This window comes from Lolium rigidum, chromosome 2 (genome assembly GCF_022539505.1).
Source record: "Lolium rigidum isolate FL_2022 chromosome 2, APGP_CSIRO_Lrig_0.1, whole genome shotgun sequence".
NCBI lineage: Eukaryota > Viridiplantae > Streptophyta > Magnoliopsida > Poales > Poaceae > Lolium > Lolium rigidum.
The window spans coordinates 173193186-173203451 of NC_061509.1; the positions used below are offsets into that span (position 1 = coordinate 173193186).

Genomic DNA, 10266 nt, shown 5'->3' on the forward strand with positions numbered 1-10266 from the left:
CCCCCTCGCCCCCCTCGCCCCGCTCGAGGTGGAGGTGGACGAAACTAATAAGAGCCCCCGTCCCTGCCCCGTCGCCGAACCCAATCAATCCCCTGCCCCAAATCGGCGACCGTCCCCCAGCCCCAAACCTAATTCGTAGCCCCAAATCGCCGCCGACTGTCCCCGACCCCAAACCCAATTCCCGGTCCCAAATCGGCGAGGCGACCGTCGATGATGATGAAGAGGACGCGAGCGGTGCAGTCCGGCCACAAGCTGCGACTGTTTGTCCCTCCAGAGTACCCTTGTGTCAGGCGGTTGCGTCACCGGCGTCTCCTCGCCTTCCTCTGGCTCCAAGGCTACGGCTCCACCTTCGTCGCGTATGTACCCGCGCGCCCACCTCCCTTCTTTCTTTTGCCATTCATTTCATCTATCTATCTATCTTGCTTGCTGATAACCGGCCGGCCGGAATGCACGGTGCTGCTGCAGGATGTTGAACCACACAAACTCCTACTTTTGCGTCTTTCATCTAGTGCACCTCGTGTCCCAGGGCCAGTGGACCAAAGCCTTGGATTACATCTTCCCTCGCTTCCTGCCGCTGGAGCCCCTTGCACGCCCAGCCTCCAGGCCAGTGTCCTCGTCAAGTTTCTTCGCGTGCACCACTTGTTCCACGAACTAGCCTGCTGGTATTTATTTGGAGTATTCCTTTCTTTTCTCGCAATTACACACAAATTTCCTTACTCATCATAGGGATAGGGATTTGGTGCACATGGGCACCAGTGCTCCCTCCACTTTCAGATTTTTAATGTTTTTAAAATCTCACACTTCTATTTTTCTAAAAATTATGGCATTAAATATGTAGATAGATATGTATAGGAGGATTCTATGCAAAAAAGTCCCAGTAAAAAATACTTTAAATTTTGAGAAATACAAAATAAACAATTTTTTTTGACAAAAAGACATACTATTTTAAAACTATTGTACTACCATTTACTGTCACAAATTTGTCTTTTTTATATTTTCCAAAATATAACGTATTTTTTAACGGGACTTTTTTGCATACACCCATACTGTACATATCTATCTATATATTTAACACCATAATTTTTAGAGAAACAGAAGTGTGAGATTTTAAAAAATTTAAAAATCTGAAATTGAAGGGAGCACTGGTGCCCATGTGTCAAAGACACTTTTTGCTCATCATAGTTACTACTCTGTCTGTGAATGAATGAATCAGCAAGTTTTCTCGGGACTGGAGAGCCATGTGGGCTAAAGCAGCTAAGATCGTCGGGGACTTGGCTAACAGGACCCCAGAATTGAAAGACCGGCTGCTACTGCCGGACGGCCTGATGGGTCCGCACAACGTACTCCCCATCGGCTTCGGGTATGCACACCACCAAGCCACCAACTTGTGATACATCATCGACCTGCAACTTTCTAATCAATTCTATTTGATTCTATTTGTATATATCCGGATCAGCTTTGCTCCTTTCCGACGGAGGCGGCACATCAACAAATGTACCCGTCCTACCACAAAGCATGCACGTCAAGAACATAACCGCCGGATAGCTTATATCTATCTTCACAAGAGGACGAGGTAATCTTTCAATCCCCCTACCTAGATTTTCTCTTTATCTGGATGGATGGATGCATGCCATTTCTCATTTCATTGTACGCGCGCCTCTCAATCTCATGCATGGTTCGGTGCTTTTCCAGCATGCCTTCTTCCAGCCACTGCAGCCAGGAGTTGTCACCTGGTATACTTCATTCCTCTCTACTTCTATCTCTGCAACCAATAATGTAGCCTCACTTAACAATTTCTTTTATTTCGTTTGCAGAAATCTTTGCTAAGGCGCGGGATGATTGGTTTCAGACAATTTTTGGTACGACTTAGTCTCTGGTTTCACTTCATATAAGCATTGAACGTTGCGCTTAACCTTCTGTTCATTACTAGTATTCACATGTATGCCATAATTTCAGTACAACCCCTACTGCTCTCCTCGTTTCTAAATTCCACTTGCAGCAATTCTATGCAACCATCAAGCTGCATCCTTTTCATGAGACCATTATCAAACCACAACTTGCTTGGGAAAAAGGCTTTGATGTTGTTGTTTGTATTATCAAACCCACACCTGAATGCATAGTACTGACTAGCCAGAAAAAAAAAACAAAGGGTTGGTTGGTAGGCGCAGCAGCAGGTCAAATTTTACATTCTTCTAATTTGGAAGGGGTACAAAATTCGCTCTGTGTGTTACTATAGTTTTCTTGATTAAGGTACAATATTTGCCACAATAATGAAGTTGCTTTCTCTGAGACAAAAAAAGAGTAGCTACCGCCGTGCTAAAAGAAACTGGAGAAACTAATTGTGTAAACGCACGGTCTACATTAGTAATTAACTTCTACTCCACTAACCTTGAGTAATTGAACTTTTCAAATGGATAACAGTATTTGTTCAATGCTGGCACATTTTATTAGTATCAACTGATAAACTAGTAACATTCTTATATTCAGAGGAATGTATTAAAGCTGCTACACACCTGGAGCTTAATCAAGGCTGCGTGCTTCAATCGAGTGTGAGGGAAGGTAAATTCACACTTGTTTTATCCACTAAACCTTAAATTTTGTCAATAAGTATCTGTCACTCTTTCCACTCAATCGATATCTTGGCTACCTTGAATCCTATTGTAAATCATTGTCATGACATTATTTCATACAGCTTTCCGTCTCTGCTTTGGTGAATTTTAACATCAGGTTTGTTTGAAGACGTTAGCACTTGCATGTTAATCATTTGCATAACTAGAATCAACTAACTCTTGGCCTACTTCGATGCATTGTATGTTGCTGTTGTTTCGCTGTTACTGTGTCTTTTGTTACCTTCATCCTTACAAAACAATAGTTTTCTATCTGCTGCTCTGATTTTGCCATTATTGCTCTGTGGGGGGTACTTGCACGTGTAACATTGGCGGAGCTAGACGTTGGATAGGGTTGGCAGGGATTTCCCAATAGCCTTTATATGAACAGTTCGATTGTTGGCCCACTCTGGCTCATTGGGCTGGATCCGAAGAAGATCTGTAATAATGTATTCAACACTGTTGCAACCCCAGTTGCACATTGTCCCCATCCATTTGTTTGTAAACAATAAAATCAAATGCCGCCAATCATTTTTGAACTGTGGAAATCCTCTGGATATTCAATCATTCACTTAAGTTGTTACTGTGGCAGGTGCTTCTGTTACTGGAAATTCCCAGCCCCAAATCGGCAAATGTCCCCAACCCCAAACACAATCCCCAGTCCCAAATTGGCGACCGTCCAAGATGATGACGAGAACGCGAGCGGTGGTGTGTGGCCAGGAGTTGCAACTGTCTGTCCCTGGAGAGTACCCCTGTGTGAGGCGGTTCCGTTACAGGCGTCTCCTCACCTTCCTCAGGCTCCAAGGATATGGCTCCACCTTCGTCGCGTATGCATCCACCACCCATTTTTTTTTGCTTTGCCAATGCTTTGATCTACCTTTGCTTGCTGATCAACAGAATGCATGGATGCAGAATGTTGAAGCAGACAAACTACTACTTCTGCGTCTTTCATCTGGTGCGCCTCGTGTCCCAGGGCCTGTGGAACGAAGCCTTGGATTACATTTTCCCTCGCTTTCTACCGCTGGAGCCCTCTTCACCGCCCAGCCTCGAGGCCAGTGTCCTTGTCAAGTTTCTCCGCGTGCACCGTTTATTTCAATTGGAAGTAGCCAGGTACGTGGAATATTTTTATATCCCCTCTCTCGCAGTATACAGATCAAACTAATATATTCTTACTCATAGTACTACTCTGTGGATCAGTAAGATTTCTCAGGACTGGAGGCCCATGTGGGCTAGAGCAGCAAAGATTGTCCGGGATTTGGCTAACAGAACTCCAGAATTCAAAGACCGTTTGCTACTGCCGGACGGCCTGATGGGTCCCCAGAACATACTCCCCATCGGCTTCAGGTATGCACGCAGACACAGCGAGTGCATCGCTATCAAAGTGGCAATCCATGATCACGCTGCAACTTACTAATCAATGTCATTTGATTGCTTGTATCTGCCAGCTTCGCTCCTTTCCGACAGAGGCGGCACGCCAAGAAATGTACCCATCCTACGAGCAAGCATGCACGTGAAGAACATACCCGTCGCCTAGCTAATATCTATTTTGACAAGAGGATGAGGTAATATACTGATATTACTATCGTCCTACCTCGATTCGATCAGGATGCATGCCATTTCCGTTTTATTCACACGCACGCTCTCATGCATGTTTCATTGCTCTTTTCAGCCTGCCTTCTTCCAGACACTGCAGCCAGGAGTTGTCACCTGGTATACTTCATTCTTAGCTAGTTTCTCTCTATGCAACTGTTTCTGCCATCAAGCAATACTGTAAACAATCTTTTTTTAATCTCATTTGCAGAAAGCATAGCTAAGGCACGGGATGATTGGTTTCGGAGAATTTTTGGTAGGACTCGGTCTCTGGTTTCACTCTGTATAAGCATTGAACGTTGTGCTTAACCTTCTGTTCATTAGTAGTATTCACATGTATGTTATGATTTCTGTAGAGCCTGTGCTGCTCTCCTTGCTTCTAAGTTCCACACACTTCGTTTCTGTGCAACCCATCAAGCTGCATCTTTTTCATTAGACCGTTCCCATTCGCCTGAATGCTTAGTACTGACTAGCCAGAAATTGTGTAAACGCATGGTCTATATTTGTAATCAACTTTTACTTCACTTCCCTTGAGTAATTCAACTTTTCCAATTGATTTCAGTATCCGTTCAATGCTGGCACATTTTATTAGAGTATGAACTGATGAAATGGTGTGATATTCTAATATTCAGAGCAATGCATTAAAGCTGCTACATGCCTGGAGATCAATCAAGGGTGTGCGTTTCAGTCGAGTCCGTGGGAAGGTAAATCCACACTTGTTTAATCCACCAAACCTTAAATTGAGCCAATCAGCACTTTGTGTCTTGGCTATGTTGAATCTTATTAGCGATCGTCACAACATTATTTCATATATCTTTTTTTCTCTGCTTTGCTTGATTTTGACATCAAATTATTTTTGGAGACGTTAGCACTTGTATGCCAATCATTTTAAGAATTGGAATTAACTAACTCTTGGCCTACTTTGATGCATTGTATGTTGCTCTAAAGTTGCCACTACCGTGCTTTGTGTTGCCACTGTCCTTACAAAACTGTTCTTTTTTATTCGCTGCTCTGATTTTGTCAGTATGGCTACCGTAGTGCTCTGCCTATGCTGTAGTCAACGCACCTGTAGTGCTGTAGTCAACACTACTGCACTAGCGGTTGCTATGCACATTGCCCCACCCCATTTGCTCGTAGGAGTAAAGGCAAACTCCTTCAATCATTTTTGAACTGCGTAAGTCCCCGCTATGCTCAGTTAATACCTAAAATTGTTATTGTTGCAGGCACTCCTGTTACTGGCAATGTGATAAACCCTAGATTATCTTCGGTCCCATTAACAACTGATGCAGGTAAATTACTTCCAATGTTTCGACCATCTTCGTTCTAGGAAAAACCTCCATGTATGCAATTAATACCTTAGCATTGTCATTGCAGATACTTTTGGCAATGTGATACATTCTAAGAATCTTTCATCTCATCAGTGAATGGTACAGGTTAATTCGTAGATCAGCCTCAGTCATTTTTCTACTAGGGAAAATTTCTATATATAGCAAATTAATCCCTTTAAATGTTTTTCTGGTAGGTGCTCCTGTCTGGTATGCTATGTTTGGCGATGTGATTAATTCGGCTGAAAATTCTGGGATATTATCAGTGGCTAAGACAGGTGAATCGAAATCTCGAGGCTTTCGTGCTAATCCTATATAACTAAGAAGTTCATCCCCACTAACCTATTTCTCTCAACATGCAGCCTATCCACCTCACCATGCCACCTCAGCTAACATTTTCACTATTTCTTTCACTTATTTTTCTGAGGGAGTTAAGTTTATTTGGTGATTGGTGATGCTCATCCAGAGTGTGTCTTGATGCTCATCAAACCACAGGAGACCTTCGGCATGAGGTCCATCAATTTTTCTTATTCTTGATTGGTCACTGCTCACTACAGCTAGCCGTGAAATACAGTGGGCATTTATTTTCTCATTTTGGTAGTATAAGAAAAAACCAAACGACGGCAATAGGAAGCACGTTCTGCTCACTAGGCTCTTCCTCTCCCCATGAACAGCGGAACATTAAACTAACAATTAGACAGTCAGTAATAGTCGATCACTCCAGAACTATGTAAATGTAACTGATGTCTCTTTTGGCTCCTCCACTATGTGTATATTCTCTCTCTCTCTCTCTCTCTCTCTCTCTCTCTCTCTCTCTCTCTCTCAAATCAGTCGCTGTGGTTTTTAACCAGCCTGCTATCGTCCCAGTTCCATTTGTTTCTCTACTGCAGGCGTCTGTCCACGTTCATTCTCCACGGTGGTCTATGTCGGGCTTCGACCTCCAGTGCAGCTTCGCCGCCGCGTGAGATGGTATACAACCCGTCTACGGCGCAATCTTCATCTACATGGTTGCTGGACCGCCATCCACACCCACTCCTTGCGCATGCAGGGCAACAACCATCGTCTTACAATGGTAACCTTGAGCCAAGGAAGTACAACAGTCCATGGTCCAGCGTCTTGCCTTCTTCATTAGTATGGAGTACACCACGCTAGCTGGGGGACGTGGTAGTGCTGGTGCACTGCTCGGCGAGAGATACTTCCGATTTGTGCTCGGAAGTGCTCAGATGCTTTCGGAGATGGGTTCGTGAATTCTATATGCAAGCTGAATTCTATAATCAAGGATTTCACATCTGCTGCCAATTTAGTTGTGGCTATTTGTCGCTGATTCTATTCTCACAGCTTCTGCATGGTTATCTATTTCAAGTATTTCAGATCTGCCGTCACAAGTATTCTAAAGTCTCTGTAAACTGCCGCAGTTAAAGATCAAGAAATTTCTGATTTAACCTCGATGCCACTTTCAGCAACGTACTTACACAACCATTTTGCTTGCTACGTGAGTGAAAAAATCCCCACGTGAACTGACCTGATGGCTGATCCTCCCTGTCTTGGTGTTTTTTGTGCATTCATCATATATGCAATGCTTAACTAATGATCATCTAAGGGCTGCTCATACTTCGAAACCACCATTGTCTTGACAATCCGCCACATTATCATCTAGATTGATGTTGCAGTCGGTCATGACTTGAGAGCTTCTCTCTAACCGTCACCAGTGATCCAGTCTCACAACCCTGCATGGTGGAGCCAAACCGATCGAGCGGCCAATGTCAGTATTACAATGAGCTAAATTTTTCTCTAAATGATGTTAGCCGAAGAACAACCAATAGGTTAGTTGGATGATTACAAAATTTTTACATTTGGTGTTCCAAGCACATGCTCTTTCTTTTTCTTGCAGGTTATGGTCACCGGAGCAATTAAAAAGAGAAGTACCTGTTATAATTTCTCAGCACTGTGCAAAATATATCACTTTCCTCACTCAGTTCGTCCGTTGGGCGATCAGTCAACATGAAGGTTCTTCGTATCTACGTTCGTGCTCAACTCTATGCAGGTACTAACTACGACTGCACCTTTTGAGGTCCAATGATTAGTCAGTTCAGTTTAATCTGCCTTTTATATGGCTCTAAATATGCTCACATGAGTTACCTCTTTTTCAGTCCATTTTTATAGACAACAATATCACAACAATCATGCCATAGTCCAGCTTTTATTCAATTTGTATTGTAAGATGTAGTGCGTATTTTGTACTTTTTCCCTTACAATATTTATTCGGCAATCTGCAAAACATATTTACTCCACAAAGGAGACATGACATATATTTTACATTCTTATTCATGTATCAATAAATCCCGCTGCAGCGCGCGGGGTATCATCTAGTTAAATTAGCTCTTTGTTCCACTGTTGGAGAATACCGACTCACCTAAGCAAATCATGCTAATTAATTAACGGCTTGTCATCGTCACATTGTTTTTGTTCATGTAATTGATTCAGCTTGGATGTTTTGCATAGTTGTATCGTGTCATCATTGATTACATATCGTCATATTTTTTCAGGTCAGCCGTAACAAGTTTAATTTTTGCTTTGTATGGAGGAAATTATCTTATCAGAATCTCTCTTAGCAAGTAGTGCATCTTCAGGATTGAAACATATACTCCCTCCGTCCCACGAAACATGTCAAATGTTGATCAAAATTTAGATGTATCTAGACACTAAATAGTAATAGATACATCCAAATTTTGACAAACCTTCGACATGTTTCGTGGGACAGAGGGAATATAAAAGTTGCAGGCGATTTCAAACTCAAAAAGATAATGCTGATTTACAAAATGTGCAACCATTATTGTTGCTGCATGCCCAGCTGGCCAAGCATGGTTTGGTTGTTAGTAGCAAATTATAATAATCTTATTTTTGATTGGTACAAGAAAACTGCATCTAACAAAAAACACATTTCTATACATCTCAAAATACAACCTAGCGTCACTACAAAAGTCTTTCAAGTGGAAACAAATTCTGGCAAGATTGTGATACTTGCATCAGTGGCGCAACCGAATCATCTAGCAACTTAACTTTTGCTATGCCAGCCAATTTTATGTGCAATTTCTGCACAGATAGGAAACATGATGTGCAATTGCAGACCCATGTATAACTTCTACACACCGATTGACAATTTCATGTGCACGAATCACTATGCAAATTTCTAAATTCTAGATTTGATCTAAAATTAACTTAATTCTCGGTTAACCTAGAACTAACAAAAAGGAATATAATTTGTCCATGTGTTTTTTTTGTCACACAAGAAGTCTAGCCAGGATGACAAGGAGTTTCAATGCATCTCTACTGAATTGTAGAAAGGATTGGTACTAATATATTTTAATATTAATTCTTCCAAAGGCTCCCATAAGGCAACTATCGCAACTGTATTTGTCTTACACTGTAGGTGTTAAATAAATAGTGCAACATCTACCGACTCTTACAGGGTTAGAGCATCTCCAACACGCGCGTAAAAAGTCGGCGCGCTAAACCTCCCTTCCGCCGCGCTGTAAATGGATGGCGCGTGTTGGGCCGAATTTTGCCCGACCGGACGCGCCAAAATGCAGCGCGCGTTGGGCCGCTAAAAACGCACCTTCGCCGGATGCTCCATTTTGCAGCGCGCAGCGCGGCGCAAACAACAAACACAAACAAGTACTCCCTCCGTCCCGTCTTAATTAAATCGACCGTAATTTGGCAAAAAAAAACCTGTTGTTTTTTACTCCCTACCCGCACGTCCTCGTCATCACTAATCAGGCCGCCGGACACTCCGCACAGTAGATCTTAGGGAGTCTAGACGCCACCGGGTCGGGGGCGATGTGGGCGACCTTGGACACCAAGCCCTGCGTCGCAGGATCATGAGGAGGAGGCGATGGAGCTTGGCCGCGAGGAGTGGAGCGAGGTCGGCCCCGCGCAGGGCGACGAGGTCGGCGGCGAGCGCATGGGCGGCGGGGGTGAGCCCGACGGCGAGGGTGGAGAGGGATGGCGAGAGGGGGCTGGAGGTGGGGGCCTGGAAGAGGCGGAAGAGGGTCGGGTAGCGGAGCATGAAGGGGACCAGCAGGCGGCGGCGCGGGAGGCCGAGGAAGCCGCGCGCCAGCGGAGGACGCGGAGCGGGAGGAAGCCGCGCGGCTTGGAGAGGAGAAGGGTGAGGAGCTTGCGGGCGAAGCGAAGCCGGTTCGCACGCGTCGCCTGCCGGTCCAGCGCCGGGCAGCGGACAATCTTGGGTGGCGGCAGGGGCCTCAGGGTCGTGGAATGGATCTCACGGACAGTAGATCTTATGGAGTGTGTTTTAAAATTTGAAACTGTATAGGACGGGAATGTAAAAATCAATTTCTGAAGCGTTTTTTCTCCCCCAAGTTAATTAAAACGGGACGGAGGGAGTATGAATCAAACAAGCAAACAACCATATAAAATTCACAAATAAAATGTACCATACGAAGATAGTAAATTGTTCACAACAAATACAACAAGTACATGAAATTGTTCACACCAAATACAACAAATTTAGAGACCAACATACAACAATACAACATAGTTTTGAGACAATACAACACATAGTTTTCAAACAAATACAATAAGTATGCAACTATTGTTGTCCATTCCAATTCCACCATTCTTCCATGAGATCTTTTTGAAGCGCATCATGTGTGTCGTTGCAACGAATGACATGGTACGAGGCAATGAACCGGGCAATCATATGTGTGTTCCTTCTCACTTGCACGGGA

The 10266-nt window shown here is 43.7% G+C and overlaps 2 protein-coding genes across 4 annotated transcripts; both read left to right on the forward strand.

Annotated features, from left to right (window-relative positions):
- Positions 1-586: 586 nt before the first annotated feature.
- On the forward strand, positions 587-3046 carry LOC124692608. The gene is made up of 6 exons (XM_047226010.1): positions 587-662; positions 1214-1360; positions 1457-1573; positions 1693-1733; positions 1815-1859; positions 2488-3046. Exons 2-6 carry the CDS (start codon positions 1239-1241, stop codon positions 2592-2594), a joined length of 432 nt encoding a protein of 143 aa, XP_047081966.1. The 5' UTR covers positions 587-662; positions 1214-1238; the 3' UTR covers positions 2595-3046.
- Positions 3047-3198: 152 nt separating this feature from the next.
- Positions 3199-8128, forward strand: LOC124692607. Of its 3 annotated transcripts, none has more exons than XM_047226009.1 (10): positions 3199-3433; positions 3519-3716; positions 3798-3950; positions 4052-4168; positions 4276-4316; positions 4408-4452; positions 4829-4900; positions 5420-5476; positions 5616-5629; positions 5719-5831. In XM_047226009.1, exons 1-9 carry the CDS (start codon positions 3291-3293, stop codon positions 5618-5620), a joined length of 831 nt encoding a protein of 276 aa, XP_047081965.1. In that variant the 5' UTR covers positions 3199-3290; the 3' UTR covers positions 5621-5629; positions 5719-5831. The 3 variants fall into 3 exon arrangements, with proteins under 3 accessions (XP_047081965.1, XP_047081964.1, XP_047081963.1); XM_047226008.1 differs by having other exon boundaries at positions 3804-3950; positions 5420-5485; positions 5571-5629; XM_047226007.1 differs by lacking the exons at positions 5420-5476; positions 5616-5629 and adding an exon at positions 7892-8128 and having other exon boundaries at positions 5719-5830.
- Positions 8129-10266: the final 2138 nt, after the last annotated feature.

What these genes read in the sequence shown, in the direction of transcription:
- LOC124692608 (XM_047226010.1), top strand. Translation starts at nt 1,239, where the DNA reads ATGTGGGCTAAAGCAGCTAAGATCGTCGGGGACTTGGCTAACAGGACC. An exon ending in GTACTCCCCATCGGCTTCGG is followed by an intron (nt 1,361 to 1,456) that starts GTATGCACACCA and finishes TATCCGGATCAG; the next exon opens with CTTTGCTCCTTTCCGACGGA. An exon ending in TTGGTTTCAGACAATTTTTG is followed by an intron (nt 1,860 to 2,487) that starts GTACGACTTAGT and finishes TCTTATATTCAG; the next exon opens with AGGAATGTATTAAAGCTGCT.
- LOC124692607 (XM_047226007.1), top strand. Translation starts at nt 3,291, where the DNA reads ATGATGACGAGAACGCGAGCGGTGGTGTGTGGCCAGGAGTTGCAACTG. An exon ending in TATTTTGACAAGAGGATGAG is followed by an intron (nt 4,169 to 4,275) that starts GTAATATACTGA and finishes TGCTCTTTTCAG; the next exon opens with CCTGCCTTCTTCCAGACACT. An exon ending in CAGCCAGGAGTTGTCACCTG is followed by an intron (nt 4,317 to 4,407) that starts GTATACTTCATT and finishes TCTCATTTGCAG; the next exon opens with AAAGCATAGCTAAGGCACGG.